At 43.5% G+C, this 27,183-nt stretch overlaps 1 protein-coding gene across 1 annotated transcript in view; it reads right to left on the bottom strand.

Annotated features, from left to right (window-relative positions):
• Positions 1 to 12,900: 12,900 nt before the first annotated feature.
• The window catches only part of EPHX4 (epoxide hydrolase 4), an 83,531-nt gene continuing 69,248 nt past the window's right edge, over positions 12,901 to 27,183 (bottom strand). The window contains exons 5-7 of the mRNA XM_066594745.1: positions 20,702 to 20,805; positions 17,284 to 17,432; positions 12,901 to 13,761 (exon numbers count right to left, since the gene is read on the bottom strand). Of these exons, the coding sequence (XP_066450842.1) occupies positions 13,527 to 13,761; positions 17,284 to 17,432; positions 20,702 to 20,805 (488 nt within the window). The 3' untranslated portion in view covers positions 12,901 to 13,526. The remainder of the gene's footprint in view (positions 13,762 to 17,283; positions 17,433 to 20,701; positions 20,806 to 27,183) is intronic.

The raw sequence follows: 27,183 nt of genomic DNA, 5'->3' as shown, positions 1-27,183 counted from the left end.
TTCGAACCACGATTCCTGCCGGGCTGGATGACGTCACTCCCGGAAGCCACGCCTCTCAACAGTAAGATGGACCAATAGCTGTAGGACCTCTTGCCGGTACTGTGTTACTATTGGCCACATGGGAACAGATGGCCGGGAAGGCGGGAAAGAGGCTGGGGTTAACCCTGAATGTGCTGGAAGATGTCGGCCGGCAGCGTGGAGCGGCCAGCAGTGCTGAGGGAGAGTGGCTGAGGGGGGTGTCACGTGTCCCAGGAGGAGTAGAGCGCCTAGAAGTTGTACTAAGTGTGCCCCCCTGTATTCCCACCCTGACCCCTTACGGCTCACAGATTGACACATTTTTCTAAATCCGTTTCTCCAGCGTAACCGCGACACATCCAGTAACGGAACGCCCGCAGGGTTATGGTGGTTTAACCCCTTACTGACGAGCCCATTTTATGCCCAAATGACCAATCAATTTTTTTTATTGTCGCATTCCCAATTTCCATAACTTTTTAATTTTTCCATCACATGAAGGTTTATTTTTGCGGGACACGTTGTAGTTTTTAATGGCATCATTTTGGGGTATATATAATGTATTGTATTACTTTTAAATTTATTTTTAAGGTAGATTTTGAAAAAAAAAGACATTCCGCCATTGTTTTCTTGGGTTTCTTTTTGACGGCGTTGGACATGCAGAATAAACCATGTGATAACATTATTCTGTGGGTCCGCACCGCTGCGGTAAGGCCTCTTTCACATGGGTTACAGCATTATCGCCGCGAGAAAATCGCAGCTGTGTTCTGTGCGCTATCTCTGTTTCCTCGCAGCGATATCATGACTTTTTTAGCACACTTGCTGGGATTTTCGGGGGAGGGGGGGACTTGAAATATAAACCCTACCCTGAAAATAAGCCATAGCTGCATTTAAAAAGCAATACATTACCAAACAGGCGCTGTCCACTCCGGCAGTTCGGCGGAACTTGTTTGTGGTCATCAGCCAGCGCTTCCTGGTCAGGGGTTTCAAAAACCCCGCCTCCAGGAATCGCTGGCTCTGATTGGTCTTTGAGCGCCACGACTCGGCCAATCACTGCAGTGCTTGATGAACCAATCACAGCCATTCAATGAGATAACATGCTAGCTATTATTCAAATTTACCAGTGTAATCAGCAGGTTTTAGTTATACAGAAACATCTCAAATACTTTCTGTTATGAACTTTAAAAAAATGTGTTGCACGGTGATCAGATACTCTACTGTCTGTTCAGCCTTAGACCCTGAGGGGTGGGGAAGGGAGGGGAGGGGGCAGCTGCGTATTTTCTCGGCTTCTGCCGTGAGAATCTTTGTGTGTGCTGTACAAGCAGCTGGGGGCCCACTGGATTCTGCTGGTGCTTTCTACTCTGGACCTCCTTCTATAGCGCATATATGAATATTGAATCCTATTACTCTTGACAGTTAATGCAGTTGATCAGCTGCACTGGGCTCTACATTCTGAGGCAGTCGGTGTCCTCCCCTAATGCCCCTTATAGACAAACATCAATGAGAACTGAAGCAGCTTTCAGTATCAGTGGGGAAGGGGTTGGTTGAATAGAGCACCATAAATTGGAGAAGTTATCCCCCTGAAGGTAAGGGTTTGTCAGCTCTTGCTGTATTGACGCTTGGGACAACATTATCTTCCACTCCTGTGGCACTATCTTCTAAGACAGTAGTGAGAGGAGGAGCAGAATTGAATACCGTCACCACTGGAAACGAGGACCAGCTAGTGAATTGCATCATGAACTATACTGTATGAAAAAAGTTCATACATTATCCCTTGGGGATCTTCCCACACTAGACTCTATCTTGTTCTAGCTACAAAAAGTTGCTGGGAAGATCAGGTGAAGCCTAAGGTTTATTAGAGACTAGTAATCATTAGGAAATTATAATACCAGTGTTTCTGGCAAACCCCTTTAATTTGCCCTTTTCATGCAAATATTTCTTGTGACGCAATGCGCCACACAGCTGTGCTACATGGTACATGCATTATGATCTCCACACATCACACACACACAGATCTACTACATCCATCTGGATTCGCACACAAGACAAACATGGCTCTGCTACATGGTACATCTATTATGATCCCCACACATCACACACACAGCTCTACTACATCCATCTGGATTCGCACACAAGACAAACATGGCTCTACTACATGATACATCCATTATGATCCCCACACATCACACACATAGCTCTACTACATCCATCTTGATTCCCACACATCACGCACACAGGTCTACTACATCCACCCTGACCCCACACATTACACACAGCACATGACAAACAGCTCTGCTACATCCTGATTCACACACATCATACACACAGCTCTACTACATGCATCTTGATTCCCACACAAGAAGAGCACAGCTTGGCTCCTCCCTCAGGAGTGACATCACCGCAAGTCCTTCAGCCCACCAGATTTCTGAGGTGACGGTTGGTCAGTGTCTTCTACCAGGACCGCTGAGTTGTGTATGACATAATAACGGCTTAGTTGTATTCTCATTTTCTTATTTTTGCCCTCCCCTTCCAAGAGCCCTAACTGTGCTGTTCTTCTGTCGGTCAGGCTCTGTATTTTATATATGTTGTAGGACCTGTGATGACGCCACCAGGGGGCAGAGCAATAGACATCACCAGGGTGTGGTGCAAATATATTTGGTTATTTGTAGCCCTCCATCTTGTATTAAAACAGCCATTAATATTCAATGTATAGATTGTAAGGATTGAGTAACTGAGCCTTATAGACTTTTTGGAACCTTGTAAGTATCTGGACATAGTGTCACCACTGTCTTGTAAATCTACCACCATTGTCTATAGAGTCTTGTGATCTATTGTCTAATTAATAATGCAAATCTATCTTATTGTCTTAAGACTGAGCTGGGGCCTTATGTATATTTGAAGCTTAGTGCTGTCATTGTTTTAGGAATCAGTTTGTTTGTCTGATGTGGTTAATGGTCACTTCAAATTGTGACTAGAGATGAGCGAGTATACTCGCTAAGGCACATTACTCGAGCGAGTAGTGCCTTAGCCGAGTATTTCCCCGCTCGTCTCTAAAGAGACGGGTGAGTTGCGGCGGGGAGGAGAGAGGGAGATCTCCCCTCCGTTCCTCCCCGCTCCCCGCCCCCCGCCGGACCCCGAATCTTTAGAGATGAGCGGGGAGATACTCGGCTAAGGCACTACTCGCTCGAGTAATGTGCCTTAGCGAGTATACTCGCTCATCTCTATTTGTGACCTTTTCAAACACACAATGATATTTGTAATGCAAATATTCAGGCAATAGGTTATACTAGCTGTAAAAGACAGAGGGTTTTGGAGAGGGAGAAGCATTTTGGACTTGTGGTAGTGAATGCCCTCTCACAGTGTTGTTCAAAGGCTGTGTATAACAGCCGAAACGTTGTTATCATGTGGAATTAATAAAGAAGAGGATTAATAGCTATCTGCACCTTCCTGCTGCTTGGACTTCTATTTTCGTACAACTGGCTTACGGACCCATGGTCAAGGGTCTGCTCCTGAGCGTGCAGGGTCATTGAAGCCTTCCACCTATGGTGTTACACTCTGTGCTATTTTCTACTACTTTCTATGGACAGTGTCGTTCCCAAGAGGCCCCCTGTTCTCTGATTTTTCGCCGTTGCTTCTCCAGCTGATGCACAAAGCAGATAAGTATACACAGGGCTCTTGGTGTTATGGGTATTGATGTAACCTTTGTTTAAGAATTGTTTACAAAATGTATATGCGATATCACCTATTGTTATGTAACTTTGTTCTATTTTTTAGCATTTATTCATTTGTATTAATAAATTGTGTTGTATCAACCCACTTGTCCTTCTGTAAAGCCTTATCTGAACTTGATGTTTTCCAGTTAGCAAAACACCAGGGGTGGCGCATGAGAAGCACATACATACATACTCACTGACAAGTGGTCGTTAGTAGTTTGACTAGCTTGTTACCTGCAACTTCGTCCTCATGGAATTTTTTAAATCTAATCTGTGTTTTGCTGTATACTGAAATGTAAAAAGATGAACTAGTGAAAGGAATGTAACTACAATCTGCTGGCAGACAGTTCTGTATGCTATTAGTCTTGTCATCTTTTGGGATATACAGATTTTGTGGGCTGTATACATGTGAGCCGCCACATACAGCTGCCCAGGAGAAAAACATGTTTTTTCTAAATGTACACCCGCTACCTTTAGGGTTTGCCCTTCAGCCTTATTGATCGTCATCACAAATGATATTTTTGGAGGAAATTGCAGCCTTTTGAATTGAAAAGGCAAATCCGTCGGTATTATTGGAATGTGTGGAATTAAAACACTTCCTCCTTCTGCTATTCCAGTCCTAATAATGGCTCTTACAATATTTCGCCCCAGGTGTGTAATTTGTAATCGTGTGCCGTTGCAGAGTTTTGGCGCATTAATAGGACCGGAACACCAACTTTTAACCTCAGCTTATAGGAAGGCACTCCTGACAATTCCAAAGAGTTAAGGAACTCTACAGGGTGTGAGGGGACTTGTTCAGCGTCCATAACGTTATCCACCAACAGATACTCTACAATATCTCCTTCGACTCGTGAAATAATTTTTTCATTCACCTGTCCTACAGTTTCATTAGTTGGTGCCAAAATTAGCCTTTGACACAACCGTTCTTTATTCCCCATATTAGGTTGAATAAAACTTGCTTATCAGAGCTGCGCTGTGATTGGTTGCTGTTTCTTATACTGCTGAGGTAAAATAAAAGCTGTGCTGTGATTGGTTGCAGTTTGTTATACTGCTGAGGTAAAAAAAAAAAGCTGCACTGTGATTGGTTGCCATGGGCAACACAGATTTAAAAAAAAATCTCAATCCATGTTCATGTGTCTTTTGTTCAGGTTTTAATCCCAGGCAACACCGGGTATCCCTGCTACCTTAATAATCGCATACGTGCGGCAATGATGTCTGCCCTCATGTGTCTGCCCGTTTGTGTAGGCCTAGCTTATGTGCACACCCTTCCCCTTGCTGAACGGTGCTGGCGGCGGAGCGGAGGTGCGCCTGCGCATGACCAAATCTGCCTTGTCACGCTCTCTAGAGAACTCGGGATAAAACATGGTCTATGTCCTTCCTCAGGATGCTATATCCCTGCAAAATTTTCATCAAAATTGCTTCAGCGGTTCAGCCATGAAAAAGTAACAGACAGACAGAGAGCTTGTTCTAATGAACGTACTTTTTGCGCTGCTAGCACCACACAGAACACGCTTCTAATAGGACCCAGTAGGTTCCTTTAGAAGCGTTCACATGGATCATTGTTAGGAGAGCGAAACTGCACGCACCTAACAAAGATCGGACATGCGAGTGCAAACTCGCATGTCAGCTCTGAGGTGCCCGCAAAGATAGCACATGTCCTATCTTTGCTGCCTGCTTTCTATAGGCTCCTATGGGAGCCTTGAAAGCAGGCAGCCCGCACCTCAGATCGTGTGAACGGGCTACTTCACAGAGATTGAAGCTGCCCATTCATGCAATATTTACAGCGCTGACACTATGCATTTGCCCAGATGGACAGTTTCTTTCCCATTTATAATATTAGTATGGATATGGATGGAGAGAAAGCTGTATGGTAACAGGCATAGAGGGGATATGTTGCAGCTTTCCGTAAAGGTATGCATTGGAGATCCTCCATACTTACATCCTCTGACAGGAGGCTCCAATAGTGATGTGAACAGGCCCTTACAAGTGTGTGAAAAAGATTTTAGTTTGAAACTATAGTAATTGTCAGGGTTGCGGGCATAGCATGATCTAATAACTAAGGAGGCCCATCTCCACACAGTGGTAAGGTGCGGTTATTGATGAAAGGAAGGCATTGAAATTAAATGTATTGAATGTACTGGACCATTGTTTGTGAATCATTCCTGTGCTGTGATATTGCTGCATTATGACTACATTGTAATGTCTTTGTGTACATTTAAGAAAGCAGAGAGGCAGGCATTCAAATACTGCATCGTTGTTGATTGGACCACAGACAGAAGTGGAGAAGTGAGGGAAATAAAGTATAGGACAGTGAACTACTGTCAGAGTGGTAGGCTTACAACATGCATCCTGCCTAAGGGCTTATTCACACGAGCGTATATCGGCCACCATTTTCACGGCGGTCCGATATACGCTATCATCTGATGCATTGGATTCTAATGCGTCAGATCACACAGACGTATTCCCATGGCGTAACAGTTCCTGGCCGGCCAATATAGCACCGAGCAGGAAAGATAGTCCTGGAGCTATCTTTCCGCCTGAAATATGTCGGCCTCTTCATAGCCTCCTATGGGAGCCAATGACCGCGGCCAGAGAAGGGAGGGAGTTCTGCTAAACTGCCTCCCCCTTCTCTCCTCCTCTCTCCTCCCCTGTTTGCAATGGGAGGGCTGGGATAAAGGCAGAACTAATTTAAGCTCTTCCCCTCCCATTGCTGGCTGTAGACAAGGGGCAGGGAGAGGGTGGGAGCTTAGCTCCACCCCACCATGTCCCCTCCCATTGCAAACAGACGCAGGGGAGGAGAGAGGAGGTGAGCCTGCGAGCTAAGCTGTCTCTCCCCGCCCAATGGCAATGCAGCCTCAGCGTATATGCACCAGGCCTGGCCGTCTGAACGGCGCACAAATGTTAGATTTGTGCACCTGTTCACGCATTTTTACGGAGCCGGTGGGCCTAAAGGTGGATTGCAAACAGCTAGGCAGCAAAAGAATGAGGAAGATCACCTGAAAATACTAAATTAAAAACATGAAATTTGAACACTCTTCATGCTAACTGAAGCCTTTCGGGTCTGAGATGTAGCTCTTGGGTTTTTTGCAAACTCTCTGAAAATTGCACGGTCTGACCTTGGGTTGAATTTGCTGGACATCCACTCCTGGGAAGATTTGTTTTGCATGTCTTCCACTTGAGAATAATCTTTCTCACTGTAGAATGATGAACTCCAAATTGTTTGCAAAAGGCCAAATAGCCCTTCCTGGACTGATGGGCAACAAGAATTGCTTCTCTAAGATCATTGCTGCTGTCTTTCCTCCTTAGCATTGCATTAACACATACCTGAATGCTCCAGACCAGGAAACTTCCCAAATTCCTACTTTTATAGAGGTTGTCACACTTGCTGATGATCAATTAATTAGGTGCATTTGATTAGTAGCACCTGACTGCTACTTACCCTCTTATTTCCTATGGAAGCAATAACGGTATACTTAATTTTTCACACACTGCTTCTGCATTTTAGCCTAGTTTTTGTTAAATAATGACACATTGTAACTTGATGTGGTGGTCACCTCAGGTTGTATTTACCTAATTTTAAGATCTTCTAAAGACCAAAAGTACTGATTCGTGAAAAATAGAATTCAAAGAGGGCGTACTTTAGTTTTCATGACTGTATATGCTTGATAATACCATCAGCCCTTGAGCTGACCTGTGAGCCATTGTTTGGGCCATTGATATTTTACTTGCCAACTGTACATTCTAAAGTTTTATATAGTGTCATATACTCCTTGAACTTCCCCGCACTCTGATATTAACAGTATATTCTTTGTCTTGTGCTCTGCTGCATTGAGCATTCATTTACTAAGAGGTTTCTCTTCATTATAGTCCAGTGAGCCCCATAAGGCAGATCCACTTCATTTGTATTCACCAAGCAGCAATTACAGATATAACAGCATGCATCATAGGCACATGGAACGCCCTTGTCTGTATCGTTATTGATCCACAGGACTGTTTTTTTCCATGTGCCATTACTACTGTTTCCTGCATTCAAGAGATAATTTTCCTGGCGATACGTCGGGGTATAAAATTCACAGTGGCACACAAAAACCATTCGTATGCCGCAGAAAAAAATGGCTTTCAATGGCTAATTCTACTGCAGATTTTTATGATCTTAATAGCTATGTTTTTCACCAACCTCCTTTATGTTTCCATCCTTCAGGATTTACTCCTGTCATTTGCTAAAATAATATTTTACAAATTGTCCTGAAAGTATGTGCCTGGCCTGGAAATTTTAAGCCACTCCTGTATTGTATTGGCTGTGTGCTTACAGTCATTGTCTTATTGGAAGGTGAACCTTCTGCCATCCCTTGCACTCTGGATCAGTTTAGAATCTCTAGATTAAGAATATCTTTGTACTTTTGCTCCATTCAGCTTTCCTTCAACCCTGACCGGTCTCCCTGTCTCAGCTTCTGAAAAATATTCCCACAGCATGACGATGTTACAATCACCATGCTTCTCTGTAGGAATAATATTGGGCAGGCGATGGGCACTGCCTGGTTTCCTCCAGGGATAACGTTTAGAATTGAGGCAAAAAAAAGTTTAATCTTGGTTCATCAGATCAGAGATCTTGAGCCCTTCAGGTGCTTTTTGGCAAACTCCAGACGGACTTTCATGTGTCTTTTACTGAGGAGAGGCTTCTTTCTGGCCACTTTGCCACAAAGCCCCGATTGGTGGAGTGCTGCAGTGATAACTGACCTTCTGGAAGTTTCTCCTATTTGCACACAGGATCTTTGGAGGTTGACAGTTGAGTTCGTAGTCACCTCTTACCAAGGCCCTGCTCTCCTGATTACTTTGTTTGGTGGGTTGGCAGCTCTTTGAAGAGTCCTGGTTGTTACAAGCTTCTTCCATTTAAGATATATGGAGGCCGCTGCGCTCTTGGGACTTTTCAGTGCAGCAGAATTTGTTTTCTAGCCTTCTCCAGATCTGTGCCTCCACGTAATCCTGTTTCCGATCTCTACAGGCAGTTCTCTCCTCATGGCATGGCATATAGACAGGGGTGTGCCTTTTAAAATTATGTCTGATCAACCGAATTTACCACAGGTGGATACCAATGAAGGTATAGAAACATCTCAGATCATTAAAAGAAATGGGAAGGACCCAGAGCTCAAGTCCCATATCAAAGGGTCAGAACACGTATGTCAATGCAAATTATTCGTTTTTGATACTTAAAAAATTTGCAGAGATTTCAAACCTTTTATTTTTACTTTGTCATTATGGGGTATTGGGTGCAGTATCATGGGGAAAAACTTTTTTTTTTTTTTTAAATATATTATATATCACTGGAATATATTAGTATACTAGTAGTCTAGAAGTTGGCCTTTACTATACTCTCATGCTGGAAAGACTATAGAACAGAAACCCTAAATCCATAGAATATTAAATTGCTGAATACGTATATTGATCTATATGGTGAGAAACCCATTACTTGCTCCAGTAAGCCACCGAGTTGTGTAGGGAATTGCATAATAAGCCCTGCCAAACCGCAGCAGCAATCATAACTCTGCTGTCATGTAAATTATTTATTTTAAAAATGCATTCTTCAAGTCTGCAGAATTATACTTTTTTTAGCGTCCTTGATACGTATATACTACTGCCGTTTAATAAAATACAAGGGACATTGTCCTGTCCTCTTTTTTTTCCCTTCTCTAAACAATATTGTAAGCCATTAAAGTTTTTCTTATTCAGCAAATTCTATAGTCAAAGTTTTTGCATTTTATCATTAAGTCATAACATAGTGATATATAAGCAGCTTTAGGTCTAGAAGACTGCTAGGAACCACTGATAAAATATTTACATATGTTTAAGTGGGACTCTAATCATTATGCAGATTTCTTGATCCTGAGAATGAAAGTGATCAGTGAGGACCCCCACTGATCCATAGAATGAAGGGGCTGGAGCAATGGTTTTGCGCTGCATTACCTTCTACGATTTACTACACTGCAGTGCTCCTTTCACTTCATGACCTCTAGGACCCCCAAAGATCACAAAAATGAAGGGGCTGCAACGTTGTTTTCGCCACCGCTGTGCTGGGAATTACCAGACGTAGCCTTAAGCATTATGATCCCTTCTACGGAATTGGTGGGGGTCCCAGAGGACAGACTCCCACCAGTCATAAAGTGATGGCATATTATAGCAATGGGCCATGGAATAGTCCTTTGAATATTATTCTAATCCTTAAACCACTGTTATATAGAAGTAATTTCTGTTGACAAGCTTAAGAACAGACAAGTAAGAAACTTAATGCAGTACATCACTGCTGAAAATACAAAAAAAGCCCCGAAATGACAGGATTTGAAGAGATCAAAAGTATGTATTCTGTTCTTCTTGGAGGAGAATAATAAATTTACTAATGACACATTTCTTTGTCAATTTATTCATGTATTCATGCAGATCTGATGTTCTTGTTCTCAGATTTTCAACGTCTACCTTGTATAACATTTGTGACTGATCATGAGACAATTGAAGCAGAAAGTACCTGATCTATATCTCAGCCCAACATGTATCTGGTAGATTAGTGCCCTTAGTGGGTAATGTACCTACAAGATTTATACAAAGTCCGTATGTTAAAGAATTCAGCCTTCCCAAGATGATTGCTTAGGGCACATGTGCAATTATTTTTCTTATATTTGCAAAGTCTGTTCAGAACCCTTTAAAGGGAATCTGTCAGCTGCTACAAGCCCCGTAAGCTAAACTTATGGACTTATAGGAGCTGAAATGCTGAATCCAGCCATGTAACACTTCTCTTCCCTGTTGTTCCTGCACTGTCAAAGCCACCACTAAATGCATCCGGTGGACAATTTGGTGCATGAATAGAATGATAGAACTAGTTCCCATTCTATGCATGCATCGATGTAGTCTTCTGATTTGACAGCACAAGGGGGTGGGGATGTTGCGTATAGGACTCACGCCGCTGGATTCAGCATTTTAGTTCCCATGAATCTATAAGTTTTGTGTCATGGCTCTCTGGCGTTGGTATTGGGACCTGGATGACGTCATGTCATCAGCCTTGGCCCACATGATCCACACTCTGGCATATGCTCAGCATGAATTCATCACTGGACATCGACAAGAATGCTTCTCTGCAGGTGAGTGCATGGGTTGGTCAGCTGAAAGGTGCATGTCACAGCCGGCCAATCAAGTTATTCTTCTAGTCTGTAGGTGTTTCTGGTCAGGTTGGGGGCCCCTGTCCTGCTCCATAGTCAAATAAGTCTTTTGGTAAAAGATATTCTGATGTATTGTGTCATTTATTTTCTGCCTATTTTGCTATTATATTTCATCTAGTTCGTTTCCTTGCTTGTTTCCATCTATATTATATCCCTTGTTGTTCTCTCCAGCAAACATTATCCCTGTTTTCCAACTAGTGAAATGAATGGTCTCCCTAGGTTCCTGACATGGAGTTACCCTCATCGGGGCGAGTGCTCCACTTTTAGGTAGGGTCTCATCACAGTAGTTTAGTCTCAGATTTCCCATTTCCCCACTTTTTGGTTTCGTTACGTGTATTTTTCTCTGCATTAATATATTGGGTGTTTAGCTGTCCTCTTAAGGACAACAAATTACGTCGGAGGAGGTATTTCATGTCCAGCTCAAAGGAACATGTGGCTTATGGGGTTCATAGAAGCTGCCAGACTCTAAAATGAAAACGATGTCTGCACTCCACCTCATTGAATCTTAAGAATAAGCTATCTTTGCATATATATTATTTGCAATCCTTTCAAAGAACACAGGAAAAGCTGTATTTTTGCACTCATCCTGGCATCAAAACACAGTTAAAAACATTTCTCAATTGGCTTCTTTATGCAAATTACCTGCTTTATAGAGCTAACAGAAGACAATGCCCAACCAGTTCAGCCCGTTTCCAGAAGCTAATCTAGTCCATTGTGGGGAAAAGAAAATTCCTTCCCAACTCCATAATGGCAATCAGAATAATTCCTGGATCAATGTTTGAAAGTTTCTACCCTACTCTAAAACCCGGATCAACAATCCTGCTTATTTAATGTTTACATACTATAATATCATGGCGCTCTAGAAAGACATCTAGTCCCCTCTTAAACTCCTCTATGGATTTTGCCATCACCACGTCCTCCTCAGGCAGAGAGTTCTACAGTCTCACTGCTCTTACAGTAAAGAACCCCCTTCTGTGTTGGCGATGAAACCTGCTTTCCTCTAGATGTAGCGGATGCCCTCTTGTTACAGTCACAGTCCTGGGTATAAACAGATCATGGGAGAGATCCTTGTATTGTCCCCTCATGTATTTATACATTGTTGTTTGGTCGCCCCTTAGCCATCTTTTTTCCAGGTCCATATGGGTGCTTTCACATGAGCGGAATATTTCCCCAATACGCACCTATAGGCGTAGAAGATTCCACACTAAAATCTGCATGTATACATGCAGATTCTAAAGTGGAAAACCGCAGCAGCAATGCATCTTTAGAAGGTGTCAATTGTAGAAATATTCCACTCATGTAAAAGCAACCTAAGGGACCTTTCACATGGGCGGAATTGGTCCGAAACATGTAAATTCTGCATCTAAATCAGCAGAATACCTTCTGGTTTTGATGCGGAATTGAAAATGGCTTACATCAGCCTGCAGTTATACATCAAAATCTGCAGTTACACCTTGGTGCGTTTTTGTCCCTCATCAATGTGCAGTAGGTTTCTGGCTTGGCTAGTGCGAGGCCTGCGACGTGGGTCAGGAGGGGTATCATCTCTCCTTAAGGAGAGCACCTAGAGGTGAGTGAGGAGACTTCTTAAGCCATGCGTGTTCCTCTCGGAAATATATGCAAATAAGGAAGATGGAACAATATCTCTGCAGTGCCACCTATTGGATGGCAGCATTCCTTCAAATCAATGTATGAGTTTTTATACAGGTCTTTATAACAATGATTGGAAATTGAAAGCCAAGCCAGAATCCATATACAGACAGCTGTTTTGGTTTTTCTTCCCCCCTCATCAGTGTGCAGTAGGTTTCTGGCTTGGCTAGCGAGAGGCCTATGACGCCTTAGGAATGTTCATAGCTTAGTTTTTTTTCTTGTTAGGCAAGTTGTAGTATTAAAATATTGTGCCCATCTCAAGTAATCAGACTAAAGACACACATGCACAGTATAACTGTATATTTTACATTGTGCTAGTAATTAAGGTGAGGTAAAACATTTCATTTTTCACATCCTTATAATCAACGACAAACAGCATAAATGTACAGAACCACCGTAACAGATTCCAATACGAAGAGTCATAGGTTCAGGACAGGCCATTCTGTGTAGTGACAACATTTTAGTGATGTTACAAAATGTAGTAAAAAAATAAGAACTAAATTATATCCATGTGACCAGTTGGCCACCGGCACCCCTGTATTTAAATTTTAAAAAGTTTACAAGGCACCACACAACAATTCAAAAGAATGCAATATATCCAAGACGTCCATGACTTTTTTTTTGTTTTTGTACTGTGTAAACTCAGAAATGTTAAGGCATGTATATGTGCAAAATATAACACTACAAATCAGACTGGCATTGACAATTGACACAGCTCACGGGACAATCCTCTCTGTTTTATAATACACAGCGACATTACAGTAGACACAGTACAGTGACCATGTTCACTGAGACAAGCTAAATATGGCCCTTTGTTAAGATAACTTTTTGTTTTTTAGTTAATAAATAGACCATCTTCCCACTAGATGACTTTCTCTTTTTTTTCTAGCAGAGAAGACTTTAAAATCAAGAGTAGACCTTTTTAGGTGTCTAAATAATAGTGCCGAAATCAGTCTTTTATTCGAAATCTGTCTTCATGTAGAAAAGTCCATATCAAGGTGTTCACCAAGTCTGCCTGATCTTGCTGAAGCCAATGGCTGCCTTGTGACAATACTGATAACTGGAAGTAATTCTTCACATAAACTCTCGTTAGTTCGGCCATCTCCACTTCAACGAACGCATCAAGTTCTCCCCATAGTAGTAGAGTTGGCATGGTCACCTGGTGATGTTTTAATGGTAGGCAGCTGTATGGAGGAAAGGGAACACAAGTTATTTTTGTATTGCTTATATCGTTTATTGATATTGCTATGCTAATATTCATAAATGAACCACCGTAGTAAGTTAAAGGTATTGTTCCAAGAAGACAACTAATGTTAATATGGCTTATTAGGATGTAAGGGACTCCTCTCTATGGGCTGGAACGGCAACTGTTCTGAGGGACTCTGTATTACATGAATGGCCATAAATCTCAATGCCGTCATATAATACTACATTGCCAAGCTGGAGGCAAAACGCTTGGTTGACCTCCAATTGTCTTTGTAAATTCAGATGTTTGGCAGGAGTGGGACTTGAGATGATCAGATTCTAAAAGGGTTTATCTCTAATGAGGCAACCACTTTACCAGGATGAACAATTGTAAATTACTGTCAATACTTCACTTTGAGTAATTCAAGTGTTTTTGTCACTTACGAGAAGTAAAATTACTGGATTTCTAGTGAAAAATGTACTTTTACATTTTGAAATCAATTTAACCCATTTAGGACCAGGCACAGTAAATATACGGAGTCTGGTCCTGGGCTTAAAGGGGTTGTCCCGCGGCAGCAAGTGGGTCTATACACTTCTGTATGGCCATATTAATGCACTTTGTAATGTACATTGTGCATTAATTATGAGCCATACAGAAGTTATAAGAAGTTTTTCACTTACCTGCTCCGTTGCTAGCGTCCTCGTTTCCATGGAGCCCGTCTAATTTTCGGCGTCTAATGGCCAAATTAGACGCGCTTGCGCAGTCCGGGTCTTCTTCTTTTCTCAATGGGGCCGCTCGTGCAGGATGCCGGCTCCGTGTAGCTCCGCCCCGTCACGTGCCGATTCCAGCCAATCAGGAGGCTGGAATCGGCAATGGACCGCACAGAAGCCCTGCGGTCCACCGAGGGAGAAGATCCCGGCGGCCATCTTCAGCAGGTAAGTAAGAAGTCACCGGAGCGCGGGGATTCAGGTAAGCGCTGTGCGGTGTTCTTTTTTAACCCCTGCATCGGGGTTGTCTTGCGCTGAACGGGGGGGGGAGGGTTAAAAAAAAAAAACCCGTTTCGGCGCGGGACAACCCCTTTAAAACCCAGCCTATGTGAAATTACGGCGGGGATTTAAGCCTCCTGCTCTGCAATCAATCAGAGGAAGCATGGGTTGTCAGCTGTTAGTGACAGCTGATAACCTGGAGGAGAAGGCAGGAGGGGTTTTTAAACCTTTCTGCCTTTTCCTTCCCTGAGTACACAGGGGTTCCCTATTACAGCAGAGCTGCAGGATCATATTAAACCCTGACCAGCTCAGCTAGTGACTAATGTCACTACAGGGGTTGCTTTCCCCTGTAACTAGGGCTCCTATGGATGCCCCAGCAACAGTGGGAAAGTGTCAAATAAAAAAAAAAAATGTGAATGTTCCCCAGAGGTCTTATATGACTTCATAGGGGACAGATGATAAAAAACATAATTACATAAATAAGTAAAACAAAATTACAGAATAAAACAACAATATATAGATAAGAAAGAAAATAACCCAAAACCAATGCTATAAGTGCCCTGTAATCCAAAACCATACATATTTTATATCAAAAAGTCCAAAACAAAATGAGGAACCCATTCTCATACTTTATTTTGATGTAAACATACTAATAGAGATGAGCGGGCATACTCGGTAAGGCAATTTACTCGAGAGAGCATTGCCTTTTTCGAGTGCCTGCTGGCTCGTCCCTGAAGATTCGGGGGTGAGCGGGGTGTTGCGTAGGGGATAGGGAGGAAGAGAAATCTCTCTCACTCTCCCGGCCACCACCCCCGCCCCCCGCGGCCCCCCGAATCTTCAGGGACGAGCCAGCAGTTACTCGAAAAAGGTGATGCTCTTTTGAGTAAATCGCCTTGACGAATATGCCCGCTCATCTCTTCATACTAATTAAAAGAAAAAATAACTAGAAATGTAAAAAAAATCATATTTTTTTTCGCTTTTTAACCCCAATAAAACTAAAAAACTGAAAAAAAGGCAGAGAAAAAGATCTAAAATAGCCCTCTGTGTCACGTAAGAAAAAAATGCAGCAAAAATAATTTTGATAGCTAAAGGAAAAAAAATAGGGCAGTAACACAACCACATGGCTAAAATCCCTAAAAAGTGTCGGGTCCTTGAGGAACAAAACAGGCTGGTCCTTAAGGGGTTAAAAAATATAATATATTGCCAGTGATAAAATTGCCAACACAAATTTTTCACACAACTTAAGCTCATCTAACAGCCTGTGGGTGTGTAACTGTCATCAATCCTATAATCTACCTTAGAACTTTTTTGTTTTACCTCTGCAACCACTGCTTGTCATTAGGCATTCAACTTCTCTAGTACAAAGGTCATTAGGATGTATTCTTAGTTGTCACACTAACACAGCTCTCAGATCTGCAGTCAGTGTGTCCACAATCTCTGCCTCTCCTGATGTTAAATTTACCTAGCCTACTATGTGCACTTATCTTTATGTTGTAGGTAAAATAGCATAATTCTCATTGGATTGATCTTTATTAGTTGCTATACTAGGTCTGGTGCATTTGTATGGCCACAACATATAGAGAGCATGTATAGAGATCTCTATATGCTGTAACCATCCATAACTCTCATTAATTTCTATAGGAGTTATGGAAATGGTGTAGCCTAGCCGTGCTTGGCTGTTTCTGTCCACCCGGCCTCCTCGTACAGAGTGGTGTTCCTATTGCAGCCATATTTGGCCAAGATGGGAACTCCCCATTAAAGTTACAATTTTACAAAGCCTGGATAAGCTCTTTAATCCATACATAAAATTGTTCTAAATTGAAAAATTCAGACCAGAAAAAAGATCCTGAGATTCGGATCCCAGACCAAACCCTATTTTTCATACCCATCACTTCTCCTCAGCAACTCCAATTCTTATTCAGCTCTGGATACCACCAGACACAGGGTACTGATGCTGGTCACTATCAGTAAGTAGCCTGTGATGATGCACATAAACAAAGAGGAGCCGAAATTGATGAATAAGAGCCAGGGGCAAGTGGAGGTAATTAATATTGACAGTTAATCCAATAGATAACGACTGAAATGATTTAAGGGACAAAAGTCTGATTACATTGTATTCAACCCAGCAGCCCATGACAGCCCCTGCGAGAACAAAGGAGCTGATTGCAGAGCTCAGACCACCTGCTGAGTTCCACAAGCAGCTCCCGGAAACTCATTTGCTTGCAAATGAAACTGATAAAGTGCTAATGAGCCTTAATGACCATTAGCACTTTATGCAAAATGATCGCTAAAACTGTCAATATTTCAGTCATTTGAAAGATTGGCTTTGCGTGTAAATGAGCCTTAATTTTGCTACACAATTAGCTGACCAGTTGAGGTCCCGAGCGATGGATCCAGCTGATCAATTACTGAAGACCTATTCTGAGGATAGATCATCAATAGTATTCTCCCTGGAAACCCCCTGCCCTAACTAGAGTTTTAAACCTGTTTAACAATGGCATACACATCATAGGCTGCTAAAAGTATGCACTCACCTGAAGATATTACGATAGTGATTTAAAGGACCACTGAGGGCTCCTGGTTGTGAAAACACGTAAAGATAGGCCTCCATGTCCTCATTTGTGAACCGGAAATTGTGCTTCCTGATTCCAGTTGACTTACTAGTAAACAGATCTTTAAGGATCTACAAAAGAAAAAAAAAAGTACAAACACAATATCAAATTGCACGTGGAATGGCAATACTATATGTACTTCTAGACATATTTTAGCTAACTTTTTTAAAGTGCATCTCTCACCTACATACAGTGGAGGCAACCATTTGTAGGCTCAATCAGTATTCATGAGAATGCAGCCTATCAAGTCACTAGGAACCAGTGACCTCATTGAGTAACCCCATCTACAAGAACAACAGCAGTTCATCATATTTAGGATCGATCATTAGTCTAGGTAAGTGAAGCCAAAACAGCATTAGGGTTATTCCTTTAATATCTGCAATGCATTTCTCCTATGTGTTGTGTGGCTAATGAGTGCTTACATTATCATAAATTAGATTCTAATAGTATTCTGTTGCCAAAACCCATACAGATTTATAACGGTGCCATTGAAATTTAGTGCACTCTCAATATCCTTCGCTTTCTCACATATAGATTATCTATTTTGGTCTTCTACTTCCTAGGCTGGCTATATTTTAAATTGCTGTTTACCACTACATCGATGCTATGGCAGACCATAATAGATACTCGTTACAGATGCAGTAATATCATTTATCTAAGGTAATTAAATTAACGGAGTAGAAAGATCCAAAGTGTGACATCTATAGTAATCAGTGGGACAAGGATGTGTTTACTTCAGTGGATAGGACCCACAAAATTCTGCTACTGCCAGGAAAATGGGAATAGCCTTTCCCCTGCAATATGAATATATTACTAATAAGTGTCTTATTTATTTTCCCCATTGCTAAACATTTTGTGCCGTTATTTTTTTAAAGCCATTAAAGCTTAACAACTCCTTTCCTGTTAGGGCACAGGGATATCGTAAAGAAGGGTCCCTAGTAGAGATGAGCGAACACGCTCGTTTAGAGCAATTACTCGAGCGAGTATCGCTTTTTTGAGTAACTGCCTAATTGGGCGAAATGATTTGGGGGGTGCCAGGGGTGAGCAGGGGGGAGAGAGAGCTCCCCCTGTTCCCCCCTGCTACGCCCCTCCCCCCCGAATCTTTTTGCCCGAGTAGGCAGTTACTCAAAAAAACCAATGCTCATTCGACTAATTGCCCTAAACGAGCACGTTCATTCATCTCTAGTCCCTAGTAGAGATAAGCGAGCACGCTCGGATAAAGCAGTTACTCGAGCAAGCATGGTCCGGGGGGAGGCGGAGGAGAGCGGGGGGTTGCGGGTGGGAGAGTGAGAGAGATCTCTCTCTCTCACCCCCCGCTCACCCCCGCCGCCCCCCGAGCCTGCTCGGACCAGTAAGCACAGCAATGCTCGCTCAAGTAACTGCTTTATCCGAGCGTGCTGCTCGCTCATCTCTAGACCCTAGCTCAAGGTTCCCTCTCGACCAGAGTGGAGACCCATTATCCCTTTAAGGACGCGGCCTCTTTTTTTTTAATTCTAAATTTTCAGTTTTTCGTCTCACACACAACTCTTTTATTTTTCCATCAATGTAGACGTCTATGGGTAGATGTAAACAATGCCAAATTTATTTAGTTATTTTTTTTTTTTTTAATTAAAATCTTTAAAAAATATATGTTTTGTCGCTATGTTCTGGCTGCTGTAACTTTTTAAAAAATCTTTCTGGACTTGAGAGGACTTATATTTTGAAGCATGATATGTGGTTTCCCTTGCTACCATTTTGTAGCACGTACAATTTTTTGATCACTAGATCAAGAAGGCTAGAAGAATTGCAATTCTGGCGTTGTGAAATTTTTTTTTCTGCTGACATTCACTGTGTGGGATAAATATTGCGTTATTTTAATAGATCGGAATTTTAAGAATACAGTGGTACCAATTATGCTTATTATTATTATTATTATTATGAATATAGGAAAACTTTTTTTTCCATTAGTATCATTTTTTACAATAATAAAAGACTTTTTACTTTTTTTAACGTTTTTTCTAGGGGACTTGAAATTCCAACCATTTGATCACTTATACTATATCTTGAAATACCTCAGGATATGGTACTTCTGCCAGTATTCTATTAAGACTGTTCTTTGTAATCTCATCCTGATCCTGCTCCACACAAACCCTGGAGCTTTAGGGTCAGGTAGTTAACAGGCAACATCACTCACTTCCCGTTTAGTTGACTGGCTGCATGTAACACTGTAGCAACCACTGCAGCTTGTAGCAACTTTCCCTGGTAAAATCAGCTGTTTGCCAGGGGTCTCAGTAGCAGGTCTGATTGATCGGGGTCCACTGTTGAGACTCCGTTCTAGTGATTAGTTGCACTAGCCTATCCTATGGATACAGGTAAGAATTGGCAAACCTGATTCTGAACATGGTCCATGTTATGTGCCCATGTGGGGCCCACATATTTCTTTTAGTGGCCTTGAACATGAAATCTGATTGGCACATTATTTTTCTCTTTTTCTATTTATGCGCCAATTAGATTTCAAACATGCACAAAAAGGTTCTAAGATGACTGTCCAATGCCGAGATGAGCAATAATGGAGCAAGGGAAGTATTATCACATAACTTGAGTTTACGTTCACTAACCTAGGAAGGCAGGGTGTTAACCCCTATAGCAGTTATAGGGTTAAATGTCATTAAAAGTGACTGGATTGTTTTTTTTAACAACTTTAGAACTCAAGGACTTATATTTACTGGGATTTTTTTTCACATTAGGGAAATACGTTTTAGGCAGAGCGGATATCTGTCACTTGTTCATCCCTGCACTATGTAAAATAATTAGGAACATGTAGATTAAACTGATTTGGGGAAAAAAATTCTTCATTCTTGATTATTCCTTTAACCCTTTCCAATCCAATTTCTATCGTGTTTTCCTAGGGGGCTTACTCTTTTTCTGCTGTTATACAATGGCGCTATATGCTGGCTAGAGCCAATACTGCATGAGGTGACACGCTAGATAGACTCCGACAGCAGAGAGGCTGGCAATATACAATAAGAGAACCCCAACAGCCTTAAATCATAATGTCTTCAGAGGTCAGACAGTGGATTGGAAAGGGTTAAGTTTACAATAGATCAATAGAAATCACAAACACATGACTCATGCGCTGGTTTTCCATTTCCAATATGATAGACCATGAGAAATAAAAGAAATGTAAAGGGGCTGTCTCAGTGGCCATGTCATGCCAAAGCACATTATGTACCAATTACGTGAGCTGTAAAATGGAAATGGAAAGACTGACTACTTAACAACTCTGCAAACATTCTGATAAATGACAACTTCAATGGTATCTATAATGATATCTGTAATGTAAGAGTCTAGGTCAGCTCACCTTGTAATCATTTACAGAATACATGAGTTCAGGAAACCAAGGCATTTGGAAAAAGAAGTAGTAACCCGATTTTATCATTTGTGAAGGGTGTCGTAGAATATACTCTGAAACAAAAATGCCAAAAAATTATTTCTCACTTCATTTTCTACTAAGTAGGGTTGTTTTCGCAATAAAGAAAATTGTGAAAAAACTTGCACATTAAATTAGACAAAGGTATAAAGGTACAATGAATTAAATGGTATAAGCTCATCTATTACCAAATGAGTGAAATCGGTGAAAGAGAAAAGTGCTAAGTGCACCCCCATCCCTGCAAGCAGAATGTCAGGGGGCTGCGATGTGGTTACACCTATTCAAAAATGATTAATTGTGGAAAATTGGGAATGCCAAGAAAGAAGTGAGAGATGCTGAATTAGGCTGTGACTACACACCAACATCAAGTCTCAGAAAAGTCAGGTGACCACAACATTTGTGCAACTTTTGTCTAGCTTGCTGTTGAGTGACTGGTTTATCTATATATATATAACTATATAAAGGCAAAGGTTCGCATTGACTGACTCACTGACTGACTGACTCACTGTAGCTTGACAAAGACCTCGGTATGTAGGTCGAAACGTTGGCGGTCAATCTTTTTACTATGGAGGAATAAAAGGATTTTAAACTCATCTGATGCTGCCTGGAGCTCTTTACTACAGTGGATATTTATTTGGTCTTTGATCCGGATCTAACCTGGCTTTGCATCATCCTCCTCACCTTGGATTAAGGCTTTGAAAACACCAGGAGGTATCTATATCTCCATGTGCTGTTGGATATACAATATTTTACTATCACTCATTGACTGACTCACTCACTGACTGACTCGTTACTAATTCTCTAACATCCCAGTGTCGTACAAACATGAAATTTGGCATTACCATTCTTTAGGTCCTAAATAGGAAAAGTAAACAGGGCACAACTCGATTATTCAATGCCAATTGCAAAAGTAAGTGCATCCCTATGTAATGTACCTATTCTAATTCTCTAACTTCTCGGTATCGTACAAACATTAAATTTGGGACAAGCATTCTTTAGGTCCTAAATAGGAAAGGTAAAGGGGGCAAAACTCTATTATTCAATGCTCATTGCAAAAGTAATGTCAGCCCTATGTAATGTAACTTCCCGGTGTCATACAAGCGTGAAATTTGGCAGGAGCATTCGTTAGGTCCTAAATAGGAAAAGTAAACAGGTAACAACTCAAATTATTCAATGCTAATTGCAAAAGTAAGTACACCCTTACGTAATGTACCTAATCTAATTCTCTAACGTCCTGTTGTCGTACAAACATGAAAATTGGCATTCCCATTTTTCAGGTCCTAAATAGGAAAAGTAAAGGGGTCACAACTAGATTATTCAATGCTAATTGCAAAAGGAAGTGTCAACCCATGTAATGTACCTATTCTAATTCTCTAACGTCCCGATGTCGAACAAACATGAAATTTGGCACAAGCATTCTTTAGGTCCTAAATACAAAAAGTAAAGGGGTCACATCTCGATTATTCAATGCTAATTGCAAAAGTTATTTAATGGTAATCTGCATGTTCTATTCTCATAATATACTCGGATGAAAATAGAACGTGCGAGTGAAAAATCGCCAATGTAGATACAACCATTATACATAACAGGTTGTCTTTACATGGAAGTTTTGTGTGTATTGCAACACACAAAACTCTCACATTTTCCCACATATGTAAATGTTCCTTTACAGAGAACATCATGAGTTGTGTAAGGGAGGTGCAGCTGCTTGAAATGCAATTTTGCAGGCTGTATAATAGTTGTACCTTCACATAGCCCCTTTTATCTCAGCTATGTAGGGATGTGTTTCAGAGGTCCGCAATTAAAATCTTACCTCTAGAGTTGCTCTTGGCTGTGACTCCCATCAGGATACTTCCACATGGGATGGATTTTTTGCAGTGGATTTTTCTCACAGCATGTGGATGAGATTTCTTAAAATATCATCCACTTTGCTGGTACTGTAACATGCTTTGGATTTCACGCATGCAATTCTGTGTCGGAAAATCTGTAGTGTATTCGCTGTAGATGATATTACCCTAAAATAATGGCAGGAGACGTGCCTAGCAGATCATGATTTACTGTTGCCAACTCAACTGCATGATGCTGGAAGCCTTTCACGCTTCTATACAGTAGATGCTTCCGATATGACATGGCTCACTCAACAACAGTACCCATTATTCTGCCAACTGTTGAATGGTTACTATTGGATCTACTAACGGGAGATGCAGCCAGGAACAACTCCGAAATACATGTTACTAGAGATGAGCGAACACCAAAATGTTCGGGTGTTCGTTATTCGGAACGAACTTCCCGCGATGTTCGAGGGTTCGTTTCGAACAACGAACCCCATTGAAGTCAATGGGCGACCAGAGCATTTTTGTATTTCGCCGATGCTCGCTAAGGTTTTCATGTGTGAAAATCTGGGCAATTCAAGAAAGTGATGGGAACGACACAGCAACGGATAGGGCAGGCGAGGGGCTACATGTTGGGCTGCATCTCAAGTTCACAGGTCCCACTATTAAGCCACAATACCGGCAAGAGTGGCCCCCCCCCCCCCTCCCAACAACTTTTACTTCTGAAAAGCCCTCATTAGCATGGCATACCTTTGCTAAGCACCACACTACCTCCAACAAAGCACAATCACTGCCTGCATGACACTCCACTGACACTTCTCCTGGGTTACATGCTGCCCAACCGCCCCCCCTCCCCCCCACAGCGCACACCAAAGTGTCCCTGGGCAGCCTTCAGCTGCCCTCATGCCACACCACGCTCATGTCTATTTAGAATTGCGTCTGCCATGACGAGGGACCGCAGGCACACACTGCAGAGGTTGGCACGGCTAGGCAGCGACCCTCTTTAAAAGTGGCGGAGCGATAGCCCACAATGCTGTACAGAAGCAATGAGAAATAGAATCCTGTGCCACCGCCATCAGGAGCTGCACACGTGGGCATAGCAATGGGGAACCTATGTGCCACACACTATTCATTCTGTCAAGGTGTCTGCATGCCCCAGTCAGACCGGGCTTTTTAATTCATAGACACAGGCAGGTACAACTCCCTATTGTGAAGTCCCTGTCGACCCACAGCATGGGTGGCTCCCTGGAACCCACCGGCGGTACATAAAAATATCCCATTGCATTGCCCAACACAGCTGAGGTAGTAATGTCGTGCTTAATGCAGGTGGGCTTCGGCCCACACTGCATGCCCCAGTCTGACTGGGGTTCTTTATAAGTGTACAGATGTAGTAAAAACTCCGTGTGCACCTACAGCATGGGTGGGTGCCAGGAAGCCACCGGCGGTACATAGAAATATCCCATTGCATTGCCCAACACAGCTGAGGTAGTAATGTCGTGCGTAATAAAGGTGGGCTTCGGCCCACACTGCATGCCCCAGTCAGACTGGGGTTCTTTAGAAGTGTACAGATGTATTAAAAACTCCGTGTGCACCTACAGCATGGGTGGCTCCCTGGAACCCACCGGCGGTACATAAAAATATCCCATTGCATTGCCCAACACAGCTGAGGTAGTAATGTCGTGCTTAATGCAGGTGGGCTTCGGCCCACACTGCATGCCCCAGTCAGACTGGGGTTCTTTAGAAGTGGACACATGTAGGTTAAACTCCCTGTGGACCCACTGCCTGGGTGGGTGCCAGGAAGCCACCGGCGGTACATAGAAATATCCCATTGCATTGCCCAACACAGCTGAGGTAGTAATGTCGTGCGTAATACAGGTGGGCTTCGGCCCACACTGCATGCCCCAGTCAGACTGGGGTTCTTTAGAAGTGTACAGATGTATTAAAAACTCTGTGTGCACCTACAGCATGGGTGGCTCCCTGGAACCCACCGGCGGTACATAAAAATATCCCATTGCATTGCCCAACACAGCTGAGGTAACGTCAGCTGTAATGCAGGTGGGCTAAAAATTAATTTGATTACACTGTAGGCGAGGGCCCACAAAAATTGCTGTATCAACAGTACTAATGTACATTCCAAAAATTGGCCATGGCCAGCCAAGAGGGCAGGTGAAACCCATTAATCGCTTTGGTTAATGTGGCTTAAGTGGTAACTAGGCCTGGAGGCAGCCCAGTGTAACGAAAAATTGGTTCAAGTTAAAGTTCCAACGCTTTTAAGCGCATTGAAACTTATAAAAATTGTTCAGAAAAATTATTTGAGTGAGCCTTGTGGCCCTAAGAAAAATTGCCCGTTCAGCGTGATTACGTGAGGTTTCAGGAGGAGGAGCAGGAGGAGGAGGAGGAGGAGGAATATTAGACACAGATTGATGAAGCAGAAATGTCCCCGTTTTGGATGGTGAGAGAGAACGTAGCTTCCATCCGCGGGTGCAGCCTACGTATTGCTTACGTATCGCTGCTGTCCGCTGGTGGAGAACAGAAGTCTGGGGAAATCCAGCCTTTGTTCATCTTGATGAGTGTTAGCCTGTCGGCACTGTCGGTTGACAAGCGGCTACGCTTATCTGTGATGATTCCCCCAGCCGCACTAAACACCCTCTCCGACAAGACGCTAGCCGCAGGACAAGCAAGCACCTCCAGGGCATACAGCGCTAGTTCAGGCCACGTGTCCAGCTTCGACACCCAGTAGTTGTAGGGGGCAGAGGCGTCACCAAGGATGGTCGTGCGATCCGCTACGTACTCCCTCACCATCCTTTTACAGTGCTCCCGCCGACTCAGCCGTGACTGGGGAGCGGTGACACAGTCTTGGTGGGGAGCCATAAAGCTGGCCAGGCCCTTAAAGACTGTTGCACTGCCTGGGATGTACATGCTGCTCGATCTACGCACATCCCCTGCTACCTTGCCCTCGGTACTGCGCCTTCTGCCACTAGCGCTGTCGGCTGGGAATTTTACCATCAGCTTGTCCGCAAGGGTCCTGTGGTATAGCAACACTCTCGAACCCCTTTCCTCTTCGGGAATCAGAGTGGGCAGGTTCTCCTTATACCGTGGATCGAGCAGTGTGTACACCCAGTAATCCGTCGTGGCCAGAATGCGTGCAACGCGAGGGTCACGAGAAAGGCATCCTAACATGAAGTCAGCCATGTGTGCCAGGGTACCTGTACGCAACACATGGCTGTCTTCACTAGGAAGATCACTTTCAGGATCCTCCTCCTCCTCCTCCTCCTCCTCAGGCCATACACGCTGAAAGGATGACAGGCAATCAGCCGGTGTACCGTCAGCAGCGGCCCAAGCTGTCTCTTCCCCCTCCTCCTCATCCTCCTCATGCTCCTCCTCCTCCTCCTGTACGCGCTGAGAAATAGACAGGAGGGTGCCCTGACTATCCAGCGGCATACTGTCTTCCCCCGCCCCCGTTTCCGAGCGCAAAGCAGCTGCCTTCATGGTTTGCAGGGAATTTCTCAAGATGCATAGCAGAGGAATGGTGACGCTAATGATTGTAGCATCGCCGCTCACCACCTGGGTAGACTCCTCAAAATTACCAAGGACATGGCAGATGTCTGCCAACCAGGCCCACTCTTCTGAAAGGAATTGAGGAGGCTGACTCCCACTGCGCTGCCCATGTTGGAGTTGGTATTCGACTATAGCTCTACGTTGTTCATAGAGCCTGGCCAACATGTGGAGCGTAGAGTTCCACCGTGTGGGCACGTCGCACAGCAGTCGGTGCACTGGCAGCTTAAAGTGATGTTGCAGGGTGCGCAGGGTGGCAGCGTCCGTGTGGGACTTGCGGAAATGTGCGCAGAGCCGGCGCGCCTTTACGAGCAGGTCTGACAAGCGTGGGTAGCTTTTCAGAAAGCGCTGAACCACCAAATAAAGACGTGGGCCAGGCATGGCACGTGCGTGAGGCTGCCGAGCTGCAGAGCCGCCACCAGGTTACGGCCGTTGTCACACACGACCATGCCCGGTTGGAGGCTCAGCGGCGCAAGCCAGCGGTCGGTCTGCTGTGTCAGACCCTGCAGCAGTTCGTGGGCCGTGTGCCTCTTATCGCCTAAGCTGAGTAGTTTCAGCACGGCCTGCTGACGCTTGCCCACCGCTGTGCTGCCACACCGCGCGACACCGACTGCTGGCGACATGCTGCTGCTAACACATCTTGATTGCGAGACAGAGGAGGAGGAGGAGGAGGGTGCTTTAGTGGAGGAAGCATACACCTCCGCAGATACCACCACCGAGCTGGGGCCCGCAATTCTGGGGGTGGGTAGGACATGAGCGGTCCCAGGCTCTGACTCTGTCCCAGCCTCCACTAAATTCACCCAATGTGCCGTCAGGGAGATGTAGTGGCCCTGCCCGCCTGTGCTTGTCCACGTGTCCGTAGTTAAGTGGACCGTGGCAGTAACCGCGTTGGTGAGGGCGCGTACAATGTTGCGGGAGACGTGGTCGTGCAGGGCTGGGACGGCACATCGGGAAAAGTAGTGGCGACTGGGAACTGAGTAGCGCGGGGCCGCCGCCTCCATGATACTTTTGAAGGACTCCGTTTCC

The sequence above is a fragment of the Eleutherodactylus coqui genome, chromosome 3 (assembly GCF_035609145.1).
Source record: "Eleutherodactylus coqui strain aEleCoq1 chromosome 3, aEleCoq1.hap1, whole genome shotgun sequence".
NCBI classification, from domain to species: Eukaryota; Metazoa; Chordata; class Amphibia; order Anura; family Eleutherodactylidae; genus Eleutherodactylus; species Eleutherodactylus coqui.
This window is presented reverse-complemented; position numbering and strand designations above follow the sequence as displayed.